This window comes from Dromiciops gliroides, chromosome 4 (genome assembly GCF_019393635.1).
Source record: "Dromiciops gliroides isolate mDroGli1 chromosome 4, mDroGli1.pri, whole genome shotgun sequence".
NCBI lineage: Eukaryota > Metazoa > Chordata > Mammalia > Microbiotheria > Microbiotheriidae > Dromiciops > Dromiciops gliroides.
The window spans coordinates 65,716,468-65,741,766 of record NC_057864.1 but is presented as its reverse complement, the minus strand read 5'-3'; the positions used below and the strand labels follow the sequence as shown (position 1 = coordinate 65,741,766).

The 25,299-nt window shown below is 38.4% G+C and overlaps 1 protein-coding gene across 1 annotated transcript in view; it reads left to right on the top strand.

Annotated features, from left to right (window-relative positions):
• The window catches only part of RC3H1 (ring finger and CCCH-type domains 1), a 74,551-nt gene extending 51,145 nt beyond the window's left edge, over positions 1-23,406 (top strand). Inside the window, 11 exon segments of the mRNA XM_044001845.1 lie at positions 2,069-2,439; positions 2,991-3,155; positions 8,874-8,939; positions 8,941-9,027; positions 14,609-14,822; positions 15,041-15,131; positions 16,228-16,360; positions 18,230-18,279; positions 18,281-18,407; positions 19,531-19,646; positions 21,610-23,406. Coding sequence (XP_043857780.1) covers positions 2,069-2,439; positions 2,991-3,155; positions 8,874-8,939; positions 8,941-9,027; positions 14,609-14,822; positions 15,041-15,131; positions 16,228-16,360; positions 18,230-18,279; positions 18,281-18,407; positions 19,531-19,646; positions 21,610-21,763 — 1,574 coding nt within the window. The 3' untranslated portion in view covers positions 21,764-23,406.
• The last annotated feature ends 1,893 nt before the right edge of the window (positions 23,407-25,299 follow it).

Here is a 25,299-nt window from a genome sequence, read left to right as displayed (position 1 = left end):
TCAATGGCTAAACAAGCTGTGGTATATGATGGTGATGGAATATTATTGTGCTGTAAGAAATGACGAGCAGGATGACTTCAGAAAGGCCTGGAAAGACTTGTATGATCTGATGTTTAGAGAAGAGAGCAGAACCAAAAGAACATTGTGCACGGTGACAGCAATACAGTTTGATGAAGAACTGTGAAAGACTTAATATTGTTAGCAAGACAATCCCAAAGGACTATTGATGAAACGTACTACCCACCTCCAAAGAAAGAACTGATATTGATGGAACACAGACTGAAGCATGTTATTTTTTACTTTCATTTTTTTCTTGTATTTAAATTTTCTTATACAAAATGATTAATAAAGTAATGTTTTACATAATCATGTATAACCTGTATCTGATTTCTTACCCTCTCAGGGAGGGATAAAAATTAGAACCCAAAACTATAAATAAAAATGTTTATTACTATAAAAAAGATAAATTGCCTTCTCTTGTAAAGTTTACTTTGAAGAGTCTGAAGAAAGATTAAAACCCAAATCTTTTTTACTCCATGTCCAGCACTCTACTATGATGATGATTTTAATGGTGACAAGTACTACAGTTAAAACAGGTGACACATAGTACTTAAAACTTGCAAATCAATACCTATTATGTCATTTGATTCCTCAAAGGTGTAAAACTTTAGGAGTTGAAAAAACCAGCTCTGGAGGCACAGAAGCCATGTTCAAATCCCACTACGTAGGTGACTTTGGGCTAGTCATCTCTACAATGAAGAAAGTGGTCTCTAAAATGGTTACTAGGCAATTCTAAATCCATGATATCTGGGGAACAGTGAAAATAGACGATTCTTAAATCAGAATAGACTACAGTTGGTTTTGCAGGCTACTGTTGCTAGCATTGACTATACATTTACTCCTTTTGGGGTTTGTTTTGTTTTGTTTTGTTTTTTGGTGAGGCTGTTGGGGTTAAGTGACTTGCCCAAGGTCACACAGCCAGTAAGTGTTAAGTGTCTGAGGCCGGATTTGAACTCAGGTACTCCTGAATCCAGGGCTGGTGCTTTATCCACTGTGCCACCTAGCTGCCCCTCCTCCTTTTTTTTTTTTTTTAAATTTTTTAGTGAGGCAATTGGGGTTAAGTGACTTGCCCAGGGTCACACAGCTAGTAAGTGTTAAGTGTCTGAGGCCGGATTTGAACTCAGGTCCTCCTGACTCCAGGGCCGGTGCTCTATCCACTGCGCCACCTAGCTGCCCCCCCTCCTTTGTTTTTAAAACAATTGTTTTGATACTTTTTCAAGTCCTTTTACTTGAGTGTATCTCTTTTTGGCTATTTGTGCAAAGAACCAATCTGATTATTGTGAAAGTAATGTATTAGGAGCTTAGAACTATGTCTCTGTGCCCTTGGAACATTAACGTTGGGTTGTAGATGCTCTCTCTTGTATCAGCGTCTTTGGCCCAGGACACCTTCCCCATTTACTGTGTCATACAAGTGAGCCTCTAACCTTGAAGTCATTTCCAAACTTGGCTGATCATACACTACCATCAGTGAATTTTTTTGTCTGTGTGCACAAGGCCCACATATGTATTATTTGTAAGTTATATGCATATGCTCTGTAGTAATATTTTAATTATATATAGAAAATTTAAAAATGGGGTAAATGTAAAATAAGCAGTAATTTTAAATGAATTTTTATCTATTGGTTACATAGTAAGCCTTTTTGTCTGGGCTTAAAATGTGAGGCAGGAGTTGGAGGGAGGAACGTTTGTTTGATAGTGGGGCAAGTATCCCCAGCCTTTGCTCCTGGGGAGGGGTATGCCCACCTGTCTGCCACAGCCCCTCCTGGAGCAGGTCAGGGGAAAGCAGTGCTAAGTGGGAGCATGCTGAAAAACGTTGCTTCTCTTATCAAGTTAAACATTTTCTTACCACATCTTACTGGATTATCTTGCTGTCAGTTTGTTTTTATAAGGCAAAAAGTGAATGAATGACTCTTCTCATGATTGTTAAAGATGGAAAAAATTAAAGTTCATTTCTAACTAGAAGATTTGCTTACAAGTGTTGTTTTTGGTGCTTGTTTTATTCTTACAGGGATGTACTATACTCCAACCCCACCGTGTGTCTCCCGCTTTGTCCGACCTCCACCGTCTGCTCCTGAACCTGGTCCTGCGTACTTGGATCATTACCCACCCTACCTCCAGGATCGCGTAGTAAATTCTCAGTATGGGACTCAGCCACAACAGTACCCACCCATATACCCACCTCATTTTGAAGGACGACGTGTGTACCCTGCTCAGTCTTATCCTCGAGAGGAGATTTTCCAGGAAAGCCCAGTACCTATTGAGATTCCACCTGCAGCTGTATCACCTTATGTACCAGAGCCCAGAGAGAGATACCAGCAAATAGAGGGTTACTATCCAGTGGGTCCACACCCAAGCCACATAAGACCTCCATATATCAGAGTATGCCTATTTTTTAAAAACTACTATTTAATGAATTAGTCTCTTAAATTAGTCTCTTAAAATGTTTCTCCTACCTTTTGAATAGGTACCTAGCACTACCACCTAACCACCTCATCTAGCTTTTGAAATACGTGCAAAAGCTGTATTTCTAGATTACCAGTTTTTCTTCTCATACTTTAATAATTGGGTTAATCTCTTATTAAAACTGAAGCCATGTTTCTTTTTTCTTTTTTTTTTCTTTTTTTGTTGCCACAATCCCTTTTTCTTAATTTCTCAACTTTTTTAAAAGACAAAAAATTTTCAGCCTTATTGAAGGGTGACAGCTACTTGGTTGACGATAAGAAATCTAGCCTCCTTTTCTTTGTACTTTGACGGAATTTTTGTTGACTTTAAATTTTGGACATCAAATATCTAGAGCTGGAAGGGAAGGAATGTTAAAAAAAACCTTTATAAGTTGGGTGTACTTAAAAAAACATTAACTATTTAAATATACATTAAATAGATTCAGTGAGTTTTTGAAGTCATTTCTGAATTTTTCATTTCATTTCTAGGAGCCTTACAGCAGACTACCACCTCCCCCCCAGGCTCACCCTAGTCTAGATGAGCTACATCGACGACGGAAGGAAATTATGGCCCAACTAGAAGAGAGAAAAGTCATCTCCCCACCTCCTTTTGCACCTTCACCAACCTTGCCCCACTCATTCCATCCAGAGGAAGTAAGACTTGTGATCTTATTAAGTCTTCAGTGTCTGTTTATTTGAAAGCCAATTGACAGTACATGTTCGGCAGTTTTTCAGTTGCAACCAAAATGGCTAATATTTTTATTTGTCTTATATTAAAATAAATATAATAATTCAGATAAATTACCAGTAATGAGCAAGATAAAGTTAGAGTTGACCCACTTAGGGAAGAAAAAGCTCTCTATTTGGCTTAATGAGGAATGACTTAAGTATAATTTTACAAAAGTATAGATTATACAAATTAATCAGTAAACTTAAAATATTTCATACTTTTTTTTCTCCTGTTAATGCACATGGTAACAGTTTTTCCCCCTTAATAACAGCAGCAATTGAAAATGTGCTGGAATACTGCTATATATAATACCATTCTGCAAAATTCAGTCTGTTCCTGACTCCCCTCTAAAGTGGTTTATATGGTGAAGAACAGGGGGCGACTAGGTGGCACAGTGGATAAAGCACTGGCCCTGGATTCAGGAGGACCTGAGTTCAAATGCAGCCTCAGACACTTGACACTTACTAGCTGTGTGACCCTGGGCAAGTCACTTAACCCTCACTGCCCTGCAAGAAAAAAAAAAATGTACATATGTTGAAGAACACTCCATCCTAGAGCTCTGCTGCCTGTAAACCAATTCCCCTACTACTTACTGATCATGAGATTAGTGTGTTCCTGTACAGTTCAGCGATTATAATTGTAGTTCAGTGTTATAGTTGTAGCCTTAGTAATTCTGAAAGTCAGACTCACACATCCAGGATAGCCATGCATCCAAGGGTGTTTTCTTTTTTAAAAAAACTTTTTTTTGCAAATATATATATGAAAGGAGGAGGAATAAATCCCACCTCCAGCATGGCCTCAACATCTGGAGACATTAAAGGAAAAAGAGTGAAGAATCTCAAGATGATGGTTAGATGAACCAGAATTGGTTAGTTCTCAGAAGTGACAGAGAAATAAAAGAAAGATCAGGCACAGGAAGAGCAGTAGAATCCAGGGGCAGTAGACAGCCTTTAGGATATGCTTACTGCATACAGGATCCAGAGAGAAGAGCTAATGAGGGATGGGAGGAAGAGACCATGTCTGTTGGAAGTTTTAGCTTAAAGGCACTTGGAAATACCCAGTGCTTCCTTAGATTGCAGTGGCCAGACAAATGCGTCTTTCATTGATGAAAGCCCTATTCTTCACACCATGTGGCAGTGCCATGTACCTTGGCACAAAGAACTTTCTTTTCTGGCTTTATTAGTAGTTGAGCAGGCCCCAATGTCTTAGATGCCCTCCTTTTTCTGCCCCTCTCCTCAAGGAATAAATTTTCCAACCCGGACTTTGCTTAGGTGATGTGGCTCCAGGCAGTTACTCAGAGCCCCTTACACTGACAGAGCTGTCCCACTGAAATTGTGTCTTTCTTTAGCTATATGTATATTGGAGCTCTTCCCCCTTTCTGAAAGTGAGACTGCCTGTGGAAAGGACAGCCCTGTGCTCTGTGTGTGTGTGTGTGTGTGTGTGTGTGTGTGTGTGTGTGTGTGTGCGCACGCGCGCGCGCATGATACACATGTATATACATATGTGCATACTTTTGAGTTTAAATGTCTATTGACTAATATTTCAACAGCATGTTTTTAGAAATGTCATAAAAATTGTGTTCTGTCTTTTCCCAATTGCACTTCCTTCAGAGTACATTGACAATTTTTTTCCTTTTTTTTTCCCCCCCCCAGGGCATTGAGGGTTAAGTGACTTGCCCAGGGTCACACAGCTAGTGTCAAGTGTCTGAGGTTGGATTTGAACTCAGGTCCTCCTGAATCCAGGGCTGGTGCTCTATCCACTGCACCACCTAACTGTCCCCAGAGTACATTGAAAGAGACTATACTATTAAAAAAGGAAACAATTTTATTCTCTATAGGCCTATCATAATATTGATGAGGACATTGAGATAAAAAAAATATAAATAACTTAATTTTCTAAGTAACTTGTTCAAAATCACACAATGAATTACAAGCAGAGCTGGACAGAAGCCAGGTCTTTTTTCACTACCCCACACATCTCCTTTGATGACCTTTCTTGACTTTTGACAAACAAAAAATCTAGAAGAAAACAAAATCTTTGGCCTATAATTTGCCTCTGATTCCTCACTTGTCATAGCCCACTCCAGTCTAACTACACCACTTGGCTGAAACTGCTTTCTTCAGGATTACCAACAATGCATTAATTATTACATTTCGTGGTCTTTTCTCAGTCCTTGTCCTTCTTGACTTCCTAGCAGCATTGACCTCTACTTCTTCCTGAACACTTTCTTTTTTCTTTGTTTTCATGACACTTCTGTCTCCAGGTCACGTCCACAAATATTTATTTAATGCCTACCAAGTGCCCCAGGCACTGAGCTAAGAGACAAGGAGAGGCAGAAACAATCCTTGCTCTCATAAACCTCACAGTCTGATGGAGGAGACAACATGTAAACAACTGTGTACAAACCAGATGCAGGATAAATTTGAGGTGATCAACATAGAAAAGGCATCAGGAATAAGAGGTTGGGAAAGGCTTCTTTCATCTCTGTTGGGAGGTAGAGAATGCCAGGCATGGGGGAAAGCCAGTGGACATGCCTGTAAATGGAGTCTTATGGGAGTCTCCCTGATCAGGGTATAGGAAGGAGGAGGAGAGTCAGGTGGTTTTCCATTCTTCTCTGTTCCCTTTATAGGCTTCTCATCCACGTTTGCTGTCTATGCTTTGGGTGTTCCAGAGCTTGGCCGTCAGTTCTGTACATGCTTCCTTGCTGATCTTCTTGGTTCTCCTAGTTTCAGTTCTCAGATCTGTGCAGATGAATTGCAATTGTGTGTAGCCAGTCTTCATCTTTTCCCTGAATTCCACATTCCCACTAGACAGCTCCACCTGTCACTTACACCCCCACCCTCACTTCTGGAGAACTTTGGAAATAGAGGCAAATCACAGGGCAAACAACTATCATTGTTCCAGTTAGAATCGTCTCTGACTCTTCACCCTTCTCTTCCCTTCCCTTCTCTAATCAATGGCCAGGTTTTCTCACTTTTGACTCTTTTTACTCTCCTCACATGACTACCTCTCTAGTTTATACTATTGTCACCTGGACTCTAGCAGTGTCCTCCTTACTAGTGGTATTAAATTCAAATAGAAACATCCTTGCTAGCAACTCATTGGTTTAGGAAAGCACAAATTAGTGATATCTTTGTTGAATTGTATTTTCATCTTTTTTGTTAAACATTTCTCAATTACCTTTTTATTTTGATTTTTGGTGAGGCAATTGGGGTTAAGTGACTTGCCCAGGGTCACACAGCTAGTAAGTGTTAAGTGTCTGAGGCAAGTGTCTGAGGCCAGATTTGAACTCAGGTCCTCCTGAATCCAGGACCAGTGCTCTATCCACTGCACCACCTAGCTGTCCCTCTCAATTACTTTTCTTTTTTTCTTTTTTCTTTTTTTTTTTGGTGAGGCAGTTGGGGTTAAGTGACTTGCCCAAGGTCACACAGCTAGTAAATGTTAAGTGTCTGAGGCCGGATTTGAACTCAGGTACTCCTAAATCCAGGGCCAGTGCTCTATCCACTGCGCCATCTAGCTGCCCCCTCAATTACATTTTAATCTGATTCTGTTGCATGGGCAGCTCATTTGATACATCTATCTACACAATGGCTAAATTAATATTTCTAAAGCACAGGTCCTCACCATGTCACTCTCTCCTTTGGTGACTCTTTCTTGCCTCTACTATTAAATATAACTGCACTAATCTGTTTTATATTAATCCCTCATGATCTTTATCAAGTCTTTCTAGATTGATTGCACATTTGTCTCACTCTGAATTCCACCCTTCGCATCATCCCCATTTTGTTTTTGCAGGGCAATGGGGGTTAGGTGACTCTCCTAGGGTCACACAGCTAGTAAGTGCCAAGTGTCTGAAGCAGGATTTGAACTCAACTCCTCCTGAATCCAGGGCCAGTGTTTTATCCACTGTGCCACCAAGCTGCCCCCTTACTCCTTGTACATAATAAAATATTTTTAAATGCATAAAAATGCGTTAAGTAGCTATTATCTAAACACCTTCGTGATGCAGACCCTCATACAAAGGGAAGAATACAACAAAGCCTTTTTAGTGGCTTGCTATGGCTCCACACCTCGTGTACATTAAATACTGTTGGTTCCAGGACCTCTGTTTCTGGTTTGTCTTCTGGCTCCCAAGACTAATACCCTTTCTGCTGTATTCCTTGTTGTCAGTATAGATAAAACTTTGATACTTCTTCAGAAAGTTGATATCTAAATCTCCCAAGTCGAAGGCAGCTAGGCATTTGTAGTGGATAGAGCTGGAGTCAAGAAGACTTGAGTTCATATCCTACTTAGCTGTGTAACCCTGGGTTTATCAACCTAATAGCACTTACCTTCTAGGTATAGTGTGAGGATGAAATGAGACATTTTCAAATATGATCACAATTGTGGAGCACTTTGCAAACGTTACCTGTTAATATTATAGAAAGGGCTCCGGGGCGGCTAGGTGGCGCAGTGGATAAAGCACCGGCCCTGGATTCAGGAGTACCTGAGTTCAAATCCGGCCTCAGACACTTGACACTTAACTAGCTGTGTGACCCTGGGCAAGTCACTTAACCCCCATTGCCCCGCAAAAAAAAATATATATATATATATATATATAGAAAGGGTTTTCCATAGGTCATCGTGTACATAGATGTCATTGTGATTTACTAAATTAGAACACACCTCACTCACCCCCACACACACCCCTCTTTGTCTTTCCGTTGGTCAGTCAATAAACCAATGTGTTTTTAAGTGCTTTCTATGTGCCAGGCACTGGTAGGACTGAGGATACAGAAACCAAGAAACTCCCCCTTTAACCTCTAATATATCTTGTTTATACATACATAGTTGTTTTCACATTGTCTCTTCCATTCAACTGAACTTCTTGAGGACAAAGGACAGTTTTCACCTTTTCCCGGCGATTAGCATAGGCACTTAGTAAGTTCTTGTTGACTGACTGAGCTCAAGTTCTATTTTTAATAGTCCACGTTGATTTCTAAGAGGACTCAGGTCAGTCAAATGCTATTGGTTTGCCTGTCCACTTCATCAAATTGGGGGGGAGGGGGTTAATCCATATTTGGGCAAATAAATAAGGTAGTAGTTTGACAACCTAGGAAATTTATCAGATTACAAAATTGTAAATATGTTGGGTTTGTGGGTTGGTTTGGTTTTTTTTTTTTTTTTTTACAACAGAACATGATTCTTGGATTCTTTTTCCTGTTTTCTTTTTGATGAGAATGGTTGTTAAAATCTTCTTGATCAGGGGGCAGCTAGGTGGCACAGTGGATAAAGCACCAACCCTGGATTCAGGAGGACCTGAGTTCAAATTCGGCTTCGGTCACTTAACACATACTAGTTGTGTGACCCTAGGCAAGTCACTTAACCCTCATTGCCCTACCAAAAAAAATCTTCTAGATCATCTTTGGCAGTAAAACCAGTCATGAATTCCTCAGTTAGGTTTATTTGTATTGATTTGAACTTGAAATAGCTAGAATCTTCAGGGGCAGTATTACAATTTCATAATTTGTGTCAACAGACAACAATAAATAAACAATAAATTGGGCAGCATTCATCCCACAGAACTGCCAGCATTTTGCTTCCAACATAAAAATCACTTGGAAATGCCCTTCCTTCATCTTTGCCCTGCTTCCCATTTACAGTATTTGGATGATGACCTGAAAGTCGCTGGGAAATACAAAGGGAATGACTACAGCCAGTACTCCCCATTGGTCATGTGACACCATTGGCTCCTACATTGGGACCAAAGATGCAAAACCCAAAGACGCTGTTGCAGCTGGCACTGTGGAGATGACGGTAGGTACAGCCCCAAGCTTATCTAAATACTCTTCGGTCCCAAGCCCTGTCTTGTCATCTGCCTCTGTCCTGCCAGATGTCCCTCCATTTGGGGAAGGCCTAAGTTTTTAAAAGTAGTGCAAAATGAACCTATCCTTAGAATTTGTCATCTAGAATCCAGGTTTCCCAATTCATTTCTGCTCTCTGCCATCTGAAATCAGCTTCTGTGGAAGCTCAGTTCTCCAACAACTATTGTCTTCATCAAATTATAACATTTAGTTTCTAATAGTTGTGATGTTGTAAATAGTATTACTGCTGCAATTAATGTTGTGAGTAGTAGCAACCCATTGTCACAGTGCTTAGGACAATTTCTGTCTGACGTCTATGTGGGCTAATTGTTACCCTGCTTTGAAGGGCTGTCATTTGAAAAACAGAAATTAGATTTTATTTTGCTGGTTATAGGAGAAAGAAAAGTGAGTAGAAGTTTGGAGGTAAATCTCAGTGCAATACCAGGAATAATTTTCTCACATTTTGAGCTGCCCCCAAAATGGAGTGTATAGCTACATCAAGTTGTGACTCCTTGTGTGGGGTATTGTAGTAGGATGAATATATAATTTGGGCAGTGGTGTGTCAAACTGAAATAGAAACGTCCTTGTAGGCCTTTTGTAGACCTAGGAAACCACAGATTAACATTATCTGGCTTGCATTGTATATTTTGTTAAACATTCTCCAATTACATTTTAACACCTCTGAGGATAGGGGATTGAACTTGGTGATTGTTAAATTCTTTTCCAACTTCATGATTGTCTTTTTTTTTTAATGCTAAGGTATGATCAGAAGTGGGAGGTAGAAAATTAGTCTGCACTTGAGTTTGTATGTGGTGGAGAGAAAAGCAGAGGAGAGCTCATTTTTGGAAAGATCTTGTCAGTAGGTCCATAATCATTTATGCAGGTTTTGTGGCAGGTCCTGAGGAGGAAAAAAAGGGACCATCCCTCAAGGAGTTTAGCCTCTGTGAGGAAGGAAAACCCTTGCTGTGGGAGTGACTAGAAGGAGACAGGTAGCATAGTCTCCCCTGCCTCTTTAAATTGGCCAGACAAACATCACCCAGCCAGCCCTACCCCTTAAGCTCTTTCAGGCCAGAAATCTGTCATTCAGGGTTCAGCTCTTGGACTTTTCAATAATTAAATCTTCTTAGCCAATGGAAATTTTTCTGTGTTGTTGTTATAGTAAAAATTCAGTATAGGGGCAGCTCGGTGGCGCAGTGGATAGAGCACCGGCCCTGGATTCAGGAGGACCTGAGTTCAAATCTGACCTCAGACACTTAACACTTACCAGCTGTGTGACCCTGGGCAAGTCACTTAACCCCAATTGCCTCACTAAAAAAAAAAAAATTCAGTATAACACAGGGTTCTCAAACTGGGCTCCATGGACCCCCACAGGGAAGGCCATGAATGGACTTAAATGGCTCGTGATTTTCACCCATCTCTACTGGATTTGTTGCATTTCCCTTCAGTTATGAATGTTGCTAACTGTAAGGGTTAAAATTCTAGCTAAACTGTCTAAAATATCTAATGAGTGGTCGCCAAGAAATTATAAGCTTTAGCAAGAGTTAGAACCTTTTAAGCATTTATTAAGGAGAAATAAGAATTTGGTAAAGAGAGAGAAAAAGGCCTAGATTCCTATCTATTAAAGGGAAGAGCACATTTCTAGCTCCCCTTCTCCGCCAGAGTCCAGAGGAAAGAGCCCGAGATCTGAGCGCCAGTCTCTTCCCTTCTCCTCCCACTAGCCCCCGCGTCACTTCCTGACTCCTGGTCTTTGCCCTCAAAGACCTTCCCTTCATGGGCAGAACTCCTCTACAGTAAGTGATCCAGCAGGTGGCGTTATTCCAATCGTTACAGTCCCCCCCCTGTTGTTCCTCAAGAAACAAAATGTTTCCTTGACGGAACAGTAAAAAAGAATATAATAACTATTGCTAACTAATAATATGTGAACAACAATAAGAAAAGGAAGAGAGGAAAGTTTTGTCCAGAGGGGCGATTTTTTTTTTTGTCCTCATTAACTGACGCTTTGACATTAGTCTTGCAAATGGAGGGCCTCTGCAGAGAATACATGTTACAGATGGTGTATATTATAACAGAAAGAGAAAAAAAACAACAAAAACAACAAATCAAAACTGTTAATTTAAAGTCTCTGAAAGTCTTTTCTCAGATGTCCTCTAGGTGTAGTCGTGGAATGGAAGTCTTTTCAGGGTTGATGTGTGGATTGCTGGTAATCAGCCAGGAAAATTTCCTACAAAATTGGAGCTTAACACAACTTTAAAATAGCTTTGTCAATAATCAAATCAAACAATGAAAGTTCTCAAACACATGTCTAAGGGAATTCAGAATCTTAGAGTTGTTACACATGAAACATATAATAAAACAAAAATTGAACCATTCTTTAAAATTATAATATTACTATAGTCCCCCCTTATGGAGGGTATTTGAGAAGACAATTGCTGCGATATTAATTATTAAAAATAATTTTTTATCTTTGTTTCATCACTTTTTGCATCATCTGCCTAATTATCCTCATGCCATTATGAGAAATTAAAAAATCTAATATAATTGGTAACAGGTGTCAAGGCCAAATTCAACACTGTATTTATCATGACACCTGAGATAATTATGGGGGTTACCATAAAAGAACAGAGAAATGATGGGATATGAGCATTCCCACACTTGAGCAATATGTACTGCCCATGCAGTATGCCAGGCTTAAAATAGGTGGATGGAATATATGTCCATGCCACCGAACATATTGGAGGAAACTGAGTCAGACTTAATCAGATGCATGGGATTGAGATGGTCCATGGCATCAGGCATATAGGAGGGAGCATAGAAGCCAGGTGTAGAAGTGAGATGGGTGGGATCAATACTTCCAGGCCATCTGTAACAATATTGTGGGGAAAAATAAAATAAAAATATTAAACCAAGAGAATCCAAACCTCAACAATTAGTCAAAAGCCGTTCCCTCGGCCATACCTTGACTTCATGCATGTCTCCCCTCATGTGACAGTCAGTGTCTGCTCTTGCATGTATTCCTCTTGTGATTGGATGGCATCTCTGGCAACTGGCATCTGATACTCAGAATAAAGGCAATTAATGTCTTAAATGATAAGTTCCCATAATCCAAGTCTCATATGATGTTAAAATTGAGGATAATAAATGATTGCAAAAAATGTGAATACATCTTGACTCAGAACACAATATATAACTTATGCAACAATTTCAAATATAACCCCTTTTTAACTTAGTATACAATTACTTTTTTGAAAAATCGAACATATTTAAATACAAGTTTAAAGCACAACAGAATCTCAAAGAACTTTCTTTTTTGAAAAAAAGAAAATCTTTTACAAATGTTCACCCCTCTTTTTTTTTTTTTTTTTTGGAATATGCCTTATCAACAAATAATACTTCTAGAATCAATTTACACCTTGCCATGGCAACCAATTTGCCAGGGAAATGCTTTAAAGAGTTTGATCAAATAATTAGTTGAGAAAAAATAACAAAAACAAACTCTCAGAATATGGGAGCACAATACTCCTAGAATTAACATGTATTATGAAATCAAAACCATCTCTCAATTTTTTTTAAATTAGATAAATGAATAGAAGAAAATACACATGGAAACAATAAAAAAACAGTGAAATTCAAACTAAGGAAACTCTAAATGAGCATGAATTTAATATTAATAAGAGTATTTATAAAATATAAACTTGATCACATGACTATAAAAAGCTCTTTACAAATATTCTCCTTGTTTTAAAAACTAAGTATGACACAATCTCAAAAGCATGAAAATCTCTATGAAAATAAACCCATACCATTAATTTCAAAAGTATATGTAATAGCATAGAAATCCTATGTAACCTCTGAACTGACATTAATAATCTGAGTGAATTCAGAACACTCTTGATTCCAATATCTAAAATCCCCCAATACTCATATCAATACCTTGCTGCTTACTTCTACATTTCTGTAAAATATATACCCTTCCATGGCAAAAGAAGCAGAGGTCTTGAACTATGTTGATTGTCATTCTTATTCAGCTTAAGTTTTTCTTCTTTAACCCCTCTATATTGTCTGTCGGGCTTTTCACCATACAAATGCTTTATAAGATTACTAATTAAAGACAAAAGCAGGTTAGCAAAATTATGAACCAAAACGAGTATATCTGGAATTTAAAGGGCTTTCTAAGGTTGTCTCAGAAGCACAGCCAGGCTGGGGAAGGGCTGAGCCTGAAGCTGCAAATGTAGTTAGAGAAAGTTGAGCATGCGCATCAGTTCTCTGGACTTCCCAGGCAGGGGAAGCAATGGGCTTGGCCATGGGAGGAGTAAGAGGGTGGGGTCTGGAGAGGAGGGGAGGGACCAGAGCAATTTGAATCAGACTTGATTTTGAACTCAGGCCTGTATTCTCTTCCCCCACTTTGCCTCCAGGCTGCTAGGGGATTAAAAGCTTCTAGAGGGTGGGTCATTGCCTCCAGGCATGCAAAATTAGAGCAACAATTAGTGTTAGAATTGGGAAAAGCTGCGGGAAATCTCTCAGGTTTCTCTGAAAAAAGCATGGTTGGGAGAGGGAGAGATATTTCCTTGTGTGAGTAAGTTGCTTTTGGCTCTTTTAACAAAAATAAAAAGAAAATAGAAAATCCACAAAAACCAAAGCATTAACATGATCTTATCTCCCATTTGTCTGGTTAAACAGACTAAAATCAAAAATAGGATAATTAGGGAGTTTAAAAGGTCCATTCGAAAAAATTTAAAGAAAACACAGCCAGTACACCAGTACTTAGCAGTTTAAAGAGGTAGGGAAATTTCTTACCCAACCGGTTTGATCATAAGTGAGGTTCAGCTTTCCTCTTCGTGGTCAGCCCATCTGTTAAAGGGTTAAAATTCTAGCTAAACTGTCTAAAATATCTAATGAGTGGTCGCCAATAAATTATAAGCTTTAGCAAGAGTTTAGACTTTTAAGCATTTATTAAGGAGAATAAGAATTTGGTAAAAGAGAGAGAAAAAGGCCTAGATTCCTATCTATTAAAGGGAGAGCACATTTCTAGCTCCCTTCTCCGCCAGAGTCCAGAGGAAAGAGCCCCGAGACTGAGCGCCAGTCCTCTTCCTTCCTCTCCCACTAGCCCGCGTCACTTCCTGACTCCTGGTCTTGCCCTCAAAGACCTTCCCTTCATGGGCAGAACTCTTCTACAGTAAGTATCCAGCAGGTGGCGTTATTCCAATCGTTACATAACAAACCTTGTGAGAAGAGGCTTCACCCAGAATATCAAGAGGGACATTGGCAGAAAAAAACGTGTTAAGAATTCTGATCTGACTCATTCCTGTTCCCCAGCTACAGTCCTGACCATTTGTACTCAGCTTCGTTCCTTTATTTTTGGACCACAGCAGAGGTGGTTCGCCTCTTCTGTGGCACAGACACCTTCACAGAATAATGTTTTTAAATGGACAAAAATGACAAAAAGCATAGGATTACAAATCAAACCAACCTTTTTGAGTCTTACAGAGGTAAAGAATACTCAGGGTGGGGATGGGCTTTCTCTTTTTGTCTGCCAGAATGTGGACAGTAAAAGCGTGAGAGACCAGCGACTAGAGCTTCAGCGAAGGGTGGCAGAAACCAGTGATGATGACCTCATTCCCTTTGGTGACCGGCCCACAGTATCTCGGTTTGGCGCCATATCTAGAACGTCTAAGACCATGTACCAGAGCTCTGGCCCAATGCAGGCTCTGGCAGCTCAGGGGGCTTCCACCAAATCAATCAGCATTTCTGGTGAGTGTTCATGAATTGACTGAGGCTCAGATGAAGTACTTTTTGCTTTGGTGTTTAGTTTTGAAGTATTCTTAGCTTGTCAGTGTTTAATTTATCTGATTTTTAGAAAACCGTGTTGCTATACCTTTAAAGGCTGTCTAGGAAGCTAATAACTAGCTTAAAGAAAAAGAAGTCTGCATAAATTAGATATTTCCTAAATCACTGTCTTTCTCTTAAAGATTACAGTCCATACGGAGCTCATGGTGGCTGGGGAGGTTCTCCATATTCCCCTCACCAAACTATGCCTTCTCAGGGACACTTCACTGAAAGGTATGTCTGTCTGTTGCTGGGGGAGGGGAGGGGCAGTGGAGGTGTGGGTTGTTTTTCCTTTTCTCTGTGCATGTTCTAATGGTGATTGTTTTTAGCATTCTTTCCTTTTTACATTACTGAGAAGGCAAGCAATGTATCATTTATACTTGTGAAACCATGTAAAACGTATTTACATGTTAGTCATTTTTTAAGTACAAAAATTATACTCCAATTTGCACTCAGGGTTCAAGCACTTCTGTCTCTGGAAGTAAATAGCATTTTTTTCATCATGAGTCATTTAGAATTGTTTCAGACAAGATGTGGTATATGATGGTGATGTAATATTATCCTGCTATAAGAAATGACAAGCAGGATGATTTCAGAATGGCCTATAAACTGATGTGTAGTGAAGTGAGCAGGACCAAGAGAACATTGTGCACGATGACAGCAGTATTGTTGGATGAAGAACTGTGAATGACTTAAATATTCTCAGAAATATAAGGATCCAAGACAATCCCAAAGGACTAATGATGAAGCATACTATCCACCTCCAGAGAAAGAACTGATATTGATGGAACACAGACTGAAGAGTGCTGTTTTTCACTTTTCTTTAATTTTTTTTTTTTAATTCAAGTTTTCTTATACCAAATGACTAATATGTGTTACGTAATCGTACATGTATAGCATATATCTAATTGCTTACCACATAGGAAGGGATAAAAATGTTTATTACTTTTTTAAAAAATTAGAATTGTTTCAGATAATTGCCATGTTTTTTCTGAAACCACCCCACTTGTCATTTCTTATAGCACAGTGTACTATTGTCCATCACTATCATTTACTATAGCTCGTTCAGCCATTCCCCAGTTGATGAGCATCCCCTCAATTTCCAATTCTTTTCCACCACAAAAAGAGCTGCTATAAATGTTTTTGTATATATTGGGTCCTTTTATCTTGTTGAGATACAGGCCTAGTAGTGGTATTGCTGGGTCAAAAGGTATGCACAAAGAATTCGAAATAAACTTAGGAAAGTTCGTAAGTGAATTTTCTCTTGCCATTCAGTTATTCTGGCTACAGTAGTTGCATGTCAGTTTCTTTTATTGCTTTCCCATCAAAGGGAGAGATTGTCCATGTCAGAAGTGGCCACTCATGGGAAGCCCTTACCGTCTGCTGAGAGAGAACAGCTGAGACTAGAGCTGCAACATTTGAACCACCAAATTAACCACCACACCCAGCTTCGAGGACTTGAGGTACTAGCCTAGATATGATTTTGTTGGGTTTTTTTGGCTAGAGACTTTGAAGGGACTTGAAGAGATTGAGAAAAACTTGACACATTACAGAGGCAAATTTTTAGGTGCCATATTCTGGTGATAAAGCCTTCTGTGGAATGTAAAAGTTTTTTTAATGTATTTTTCTGAACTCAATACATAACTAAATTCCATTATCTGGAAGACATTTTGGTTAATATTATTAAGCAGTAGGAGTTGTGTGTATCTGTTAAAAGTCTGGAGTTTAATAATTATAGTAATTAGAAACAAATGCTCTTAGCTTAATCCTATTCATTAATGTCATTTAACAAACATTCAAGTGCCTTTTGTGTATAAAGTACTCTTTAAGTGTTTGTAGTCTTTTTCTTTGAACTTACCACCATTTGTAATTAATTCCATAAATAATTAATGTTATTTGAAAAATGGAAGCTGAAAAATGAATGACCTCTGCTTACATTGATCTTTGTATAGTCTGTGTTTTAGCTAAAGGGGCCTGCTTTTTATTTCCTGAACTCAACACTTGGTCTGCCCTTTGGGCAGATCCATGTAGACGTAAGAGTCAGCTCATGGGCCACCTCCTGCAGTCTTTATTTATCCCCCTCAGTTGTGTTCTCCATATAAAATGTTTTAAGCTCCTTGGAAAGCCCAGACTTCTATTTTGTCATTTTATATCCAGACCTACTATAATGCTTTTCTCATCATAGGTGCTTAATAATTGTTTGTTGAACTTTTTAAAAAGTTGACATTTTGAAAACGTGTGTGTGTGTAAAAGAATTTAGAATAAAATAAATTTCAGAAGACAAACTTATTTTATTTTGTAATTTCACTTGCAAGTTTGTGAAGGGAATATTTGATGATATAGATGGCATCCTTGTGGGAGCATAGATGAGTGATTAAATCTCGGTTATAATTTCACTTGTCTTCTAAAGTGAATTATTAGAATATCAAATGTAGATACTAATATGTTGCTATTTTCCTTCAGGAAAAATCATTGTAGATATTTTGGAGAGAAAATTATAACTAATCACAGTCTTCATTAGGAAGATTTGTTAGGCGGTTTTTTGTTTTTAATTTCCGTTTGCCCTTGCTTTGTGGCTATTGTGCTGGGGTTTAGCATTCCCAGGATCAATATGTTTGTATTTTGCATGTCTGCTTTTTGTCAATATGATTAATTTTGAATTGTTTCAAACTCCTTACTGCCGACATTGTGATGCTGGTGTGATTAAGACATATTCTATCTTGACATTAGGTCCGTGGCCCTTATAAAAGTTTAGAACCTTCATCCATGGTTCCTTTTTCTCCCCCCAGACTTTTCAATTAGTCTTTTTATTATTGTCATTTTCTAGAGCTATCTACCTAAAAGGCAGATAATCAGGGCTATTTAAGACTTTGCTAGCTGCTAGTCACATCAGTCATTTTGGTCAAAGCTCTTTACCATTACATTAAGGAAGCCCCATTGAAAAGTTTATGGGCTTAAAATCCCAGCAAAGTCTTTTTTTTTTTTTTATGATGGGTTGGAATGGCTAAATCTTTACCAGTATGGTCCACTTCAGTTAAAAGAGAAATAACAAATATGCATAAACCAATGGAGCATCTGAAGTCACTGTTATTTAATAAGTACTCAGCTTTGGGGATCAGAAAGGAAGACAAAAACTCAGTGGTTCCCAGACCTTACTATTTCACGTAGTGTTTAAACAAAGAGACATTGCTTTATGACCATCATTTTTGTTGGGAAGCATATTTTAACTCCTTTATCCTCATAAAGAAAGTAATCACCACTTATTCCCTGTTCACTTTTTGTACATGGCATGAGTGCTGAGTTGTGTATATTCTCGGCTCTTGTACATTTAGGCTGTTAGTAACAGGCTGCTGTTGCAGAGGGAGACAAGCACTCTGGCAGGGCCAGCCCCCTCCCCAACCTCCACCACCCCTCACCAAGTGGCCAGGAATGGTCTCAAGTGAGCAGTTGAGCTTGGAACTACACCAGGTGGAGCTGGAAATTGGGAAGAGAACTCGGGAGCTGAGCATGGTGAGTTGTTATTGCTGTCATCAGATCTATTGACAGTTGTAGAAAGGGATCACATTGGGTTCATAAAACCCTCTCCTTGGTGGATAGTCCTATTTGATTGTATTATTTTTTCTTCATATTCTACATTAAGAAAAGCTCCTGGGGGGAGCAGCTAGGTGGCGCAGTGGATAAAGCACCCAGCCATGGATATTCAGGAGTACCTGAGTTCAAATCCGGCCTCAGACACTTTGGACACTTACTAGCTGTGTGACCCTGGGCAAGTCACTTAACACCCCCCATTGCCCCGCGCAAAAAAAAAAGAAAAAAGAAAAGCTCCTACTAAAGACTCTTTACTTAAAGAGACAGAAACTACCTGAACCGGATTTTTAAATCTAGAGCCAAGGTGGGAGGCATAGAATTGCCTCTAGTGACCTACAAATCACTGTAGGAATAGAATAGTTTATGAAACTCTCCAGCAACATTTCAGTTGTGTTTTTCCCTGAACAATTAGTGATACATAATTCTCTTACCAGTTTCTTCTACAGTACCAGCATGTGGGGCTTTTACTTATAGTACCACTTTCTTATGTTTTATAGTTTGTGGTTCTTTTCCTCCTTTAAATAAATTTTTAATCATAATGAATAGACTTTTTTTGAACTTTCCATGTTAGTAATAATTTTTTAAAGTTATTTTATTTTTTTGTGGGGTAGTGAGAGTTAAGTGATTTGCTCGGTGGTCACAGAGCTAGTAAGTGTCAAGTGTCTGAGGCCGGATTTGAACTCATGTCCTCCTGATTCCAGGATGGTGCTTTATCCACTGCCACCCAACTAGCTGCCCTTTTTTAAAAATTATTTAAAAGGGTTTTTCGGTTGTTGTGAAATAGAAACTCCTATTTTATGAGTAAAATTATCCATTTTGTCTTGAAGCATACTTCCCTCTTATTGCATAAAGTACCAGAACTTTGATCAGTTCACTGGGAATGGTTGACTACTGGACATGGATTAGAGCAGATATGACTTTATTTTTGAGTCTGTACTTCAAAGCTAATTAAAAATATCTGGAATACCTCTGGTTCTATATTATCTCTTCTTGTCCATTAGTGTGGGTAATGAGAGATGACTCTTTATTTTCTTCTCTTTCAAAGGAGAACCAATCTTCTCTGGACATGAAAAACAAATTGGGTCCCAGTAAGCAAGCAGAAAATGGACAAGCAGAACCACAAAACAAAGTTCCAACTGAGGACCTTGCGTTGACATTCAGGTAATGAAATGATCATTCCTTTGCTCTTTGTAATCTTCTATGTTGCACCCAGAGGAAGATTTTGGTTTGTGCTAAAATTTAAGAAGTATTTTAAGATCGTCAGTTTGAATTTTAATAATTTTGAATATGAACTTAAGATGAAAAAAGAAAATTTAGCCTTCTTAACTCCTCTACCAGAGCTTCAGTAGTGATTTGACTAATTAACCTAAACTTAATGAAATATCCAAAGGTTTTATTTACTCCCAATCCCTCCTGACTTTCAAATGAATTATGTTAATTAAGGAACTGTAAGGGCCAAATTTAGTATTGGAAGCATTAATTGGGCAGCTCGACTTAATATTTGGGTAAGAAAAGAAACACCCTCTTTCAGAAAAACAAAACAGGTTTATTAATGGGAACAAATTTAAAACACAAAGTTAATAGAGCTAGGAACAACATCTAAATCTCTGGGTTAAAAAGGCCCCAGGAACTCCAAACCTGCCTCCACCCAGCCAGCTCTAGAGAGCTAGTTTTGCCTCAAAACACACAGACTCACCATCACCCAAAATCTGGAGCTCTAAGGAGAATTAGCTTTCAGTCTCTTCTGTTTTGGTCTGAAGGTCCAACACCAGCAGCTCTTCTAATGACATGTCTACCTCTCTTCCCTGTTTCTCTCAGAATACTCTCCTCTTCCTCCAGCTGCCTTTAACTGTCTAAATGTCTCTCTCACGGGAAGGGGCAGTTCTTAGTCATGCTGAGTCTCCAATTGGCTCAGCACACCCACATGGGCTGTCCCCATTATAATCTGGCCAGGCCCATGTGGGCGTGGGGGAACTATTAGGGAGGCTTAGTTACTTGGTTTCAATAAATGTTCCCTGTGGTCAGAGTTCCTCTTGTTTGTTCAGTTATCTCCCAAAGTACACACCCATCTTCTCTTAGGCTTTTCAAGCTTACATTTTTTTTTTTTTCAGTCTGACCATAATGAAGCAAAGATAGGGTTATGAAAACCTCAAATCACAATTAATTCCTTACATTTCCCCCACCTTTGCTTCGTTAAGAAACACGGGGTGTTTCCTTGATGAAGCAGTAAAAAATATAACAGAATATCATAACCTATGGTAACAAACAATATACTAATAACAGTATAGGAAAGGGAGAAATGGAAAATTTTGTCCAGAGGGTAGTCCTTCATGGACGTGCGCTTTTACATTGTCTACAGAGGGAAGGCCTCTGCAGAAGATACATATTACAGGTGGTGTATATAGTAATAGAAGGAAAAAATAAGAATGTTCATTTAAAGTCCTTGAGGGGCAGCTAGGTGGTGCAGTGGATAAAGCACCGGCCCTGGATTCAGGAGTACCTGAGTTCAAATCTGGCCTCAGACACTTAACACTTACTAGCTGTGTGACCCTGGGCAAGTCGCTTAACCCCAATTGCCTCACTAAAAATAAATAAATAAAATTTTAAAAATGAAGTCCTTGAAATCTTGTCTTTGTTGAGTGTTAAGATGCCACCAAGGAGTCTGGATTCTGGTTTTCTCTGGATACTTTTACTTCTTTAGTTGTTAAACTGCTGGATTTCCACTAATCTTTAAACAGTGAGAGAACTCCCACCATGTCCATTTGTTGTTTCCACAATACCCAGCTATTCACAACATAAGTTTTTAAATGCCATAATTCCAAACATCTCTGTATTTGAAAATAAGATTCAGCTTTAGCTGAATAATGATGGGAGGTTCTTTAGTAATTGAAATAATAATTTCTCATAGATTTTGATATAATTTCTTAAGAGAAATTAATAATAAATGTCAAGAACATGTGTTTTCACAACAGTTGAGAGTGTAGAGGCTTTTTTCTGTGTTTTTCATAGAGCTGAGAACAGTACATGTGTATCATTTCTTTACCTTTGTTCCTTTCATAGTGAAATAATCATATATCTAATTCTCTCCTCATTTTACACTACCATTTCATCCTTTCAACTTTAGCAGCGAGGTGCCGAATGGATCAACCTTATCACAAGAGAACATCAGCCTCCTGTCAAACAAGACCTCTTCTCTGACCCTGGCTGAGGATCCTGAGGGAGGAGGAGATAACAATGACTCTCAGAGGACAGGAGTCACACCCAGCTCTGCTCCCTAACATGAGAGAAGAGCTACTTTCTTCTTTTCTCATTCAGTTTGTGGAGTAGAAGGGCGGGAGTGGTGTTCTTAACTTCCAGACCTTCTGTTTGAAGGGTAGCCAGAAAAACCCAGAAACAGCAGCAGGTTCGGAGACAATGTGCACAAACACCACTACTGAAAACCTGCACATAGTTCAGATTAATGCGTTTTTTAATTAAAAAAAAAATGAAAATTAGCAGTATCTGCAAGCAATTCAGATTAAATTTGTTTTTGTTCTGTGAATGAACTTTATTTTAATAACTTTGGACGCCTTGGATCCAGGGCTTTAAAAAAAAGAAGAAGAAGATATTATATATATACTCTGTTTGATTAATTGTATGATCTTAATGAAGTAGGTTTTTCTTTTATTTTGGTATTATTACATACCCAGTGTACACTTCTTACCCACATCCTTCTCTGACTTGCCTCTCCCCTCTCTCTCCCCCCACACACACACACACACACACACACACACACACACGCACACTTCCCACAAACAAAAACCCAAACAAAAAAGCACCTGGACTCCTTGTGTGGATTTAAAGGTGCTTCAGAGGCAAAAAAAAATCAGCTACTGACTGTAATGTCAGAAAATGTGCAGTAAACTTTCATCCTTTGCAAAGTGGGTTGTGAGTTTTAATGGCTAAACACCTTGCCTTTTTGTATCTGTATTTCAGACCATTTCATGTAAGCAAGTCTTAGGGTTTTTATCCCCAGAAGTGATCTATCATTTGCAGATTGAATAGCCTTATCATTGCTATTACCAGTACCAACTTTCTGATATTGTTTCACCTTCTCAAACACTTAGCGAAGTTATGATGAAAGTCAGTTAATTGTAGCTTAGCACTGCAAGCACAGAATATGCTGACTTTTCTTTAGTGAACCAGATTAGAGATTCTTGTTGCAAATATTGAGATAGTGCCTAGAGATTTGGAGCTCCATCATTGGCTTCTGAACTCCAATTGAAATCATGGTATATAGAATGTATTACTTCATCTTATCTGAAAGTGAATTTAACATTTACTTCCCCGTTACATATCTTGGCTGTTTGTTTTATTTTTTCTTTATGTGCTAAGAACACAGCACTGGAAACACTGAAAGGATGAAAGAAAGCCAGCTGCCTGGCATTTGGCTACACTCTGAATGGCTAGTCATCTGTTCTTCTGATGAGTTAGCAGAAGGAAGTGGTTAGTACCTGAAAATCAGGTTTAGTGGACCTTCACTGACCATCATTTTAAAAATTACTCTTCACTTAGCCATTGAAAGGAATGAAGAATTTTTCTTGCCAGGCACTTAAAAGAACATTTAGTTGTCACTGCACATATTCTGATATTTTATGTCTACCCTGCGTCGAAAGCCTCTAAATCTGATGTTCAATGGGGATCAATTGATGTAAGTCACTCTTCCTGCCTATTACCCTTTCTTGGCCTGATTGTTCTGTTTCCTTTTCTGTATTAGACTACTAAATCAGAAAGCACTGGTTATGTAATAAGTTACTGCATTGCTTTGGTTGGGTAAAAGCAAGAGTTAATATTTTTCTTGTTTACTTTTTTTTCTTAACCCTTAACTCCTGCTAAGGTCATAGCAACCTTGGGCTAAGCTTTTTGTCCATCATACTGTTAATTAAGGGGGGGGGGGGGAAGGTGATACAGTCCTGCCATTGCCTACCAGTAGGAGAGTCCAAACAGAACACTCTTTTGAGTAGCAATTATTTAATTTGCCCAGTCAAGGCACCGCATTTATATACTATTTCACATTGAATTTGATTATGCCCTACAGACCTGGCTGGTCAAGGATTTGATATACACATATTGGCTTGGGATTCGAGCTTTCTTTTTTATTTAAATAAAAATTTATATATATTATATATATACACATATACATAGTTATATCTGTATATATATTAAGTATGTTTTAAGGATTTTTTCGCATGAGCGCAGCTGTTGCGATCAAATGTCCGATTGGGAGGTAGAAGCACTGAACTTGAACAAGAACTAGACCTTTTTTCCAGTTAATAGCCACATTTTTCTTTTTTTGCTCACTTGAAAATTCTGATTTTCTGACCTTTTGAACTTTGACTTCAGAGTAGTTAAACCCCTAAGTTGATTCTTTTAATACCTATTTTCCATGGGGAGGAGAAAAACTTCTATATCCCTGATGGATTCTTAAGGTTCCTACCATTCATTTTTCTTTACAACCAAAAGGCAATGTGTAGATCTTTCATCAGAAAATGATTTGGACAAATCCCTTTTCTCATTTAGACATGTTAGATAATTCCTTCATTGAGAGGCAAGTTGGTTATATTTTAGAAGTTATGGTGCATTCCGGTGGTAGAAGCAGCTCTGGAGAAGTTTTAGGGACCTTGATTGTGTAGCTGCACAGAACCAAGGCAAAGATCCATATGGAGGTTTTTTGGAGGGAAACAATAGTGAGTTCTATTGTTAGCACAGCCCTCACTAGCTTAGTTTTATCTTTTTTTTCTTCAAAGACATTCTTTAAAATTAAAAAAAGTAATTTAGTATTGCAAATGCTTTTTCCAATGAGATTGAATTTACATTATACATTTATGTGGGTAAACCAAAAAATTCTATTGAATTTGTAGCCACCTTTTTTTAAATTTTTAAACATGTGATCTTGAAAAAATAATCTCTGGGTTATTGTACGTATTTACTACTTCTGATTCCCTATTTCCATATTTCAGAGATAACTTTGGGTTAGGTAGATGATCAAGAAACGATACTCATAGCTTGTTTACTCCAAATCCATCTACTTTTTTTCTCTACAGCAGCAAAAGAAAATCCAAAATATTGTATGTGGTGGTTCCCCCCACCTCCCCGACCACCACCACCATTGTTTCATGCTGCACTTTGTACAGTGTCCTTGTTGAGATTAACTTGGCCTGGACAGGTGAATGTCCTGTTTGGACATAATCTACTTGACTCTTGAACTAGTTTTTGTTAATATCTGCAAAAGGCATTGATTTATTTTTTTTCCTCACTTGCTTAGGTTAGTTTTAAATTTCTGGATGTCTTTTCCCTATTTCCTTGGAGAAAGTTAGCAAGTGAATCCAGTCAGGTTAGAAATAGTTTCCAAACTTTACAGTTTTTAAAAAAATTTTAAATTCTTCTGAATACTACTTTATAGTTTCTTCCCATGATTGAGCTCCCTGGGAAGTGTGAGAAACTCTGTAAATAAGATTATACCTCCACTATAAGAACTGTTGGTTGATACCATAGTTCCTTAGAAAATTATTATTTTTTAAAAAATATTATTGGTTCTTCAGGATATTGAAAACATTCATTTCCTGTTTCTGTTTATGCAGTCAGGTTAATGGGAAGTTGGCTTACTGATGTGTACCAGGAAAGTAAAATTTAAGGCATGACCTAAAACATGGCTTTTTCGCCCAACAGCTTTAGAAATAGCTACAGAGGCTTGATTAAAGGTGAGCGGATCAAGGGCAAGACTTGAAAAGCATTGCTCTGTGGTATTTAATTCTCTTTTTCAGCTAGCAGAATA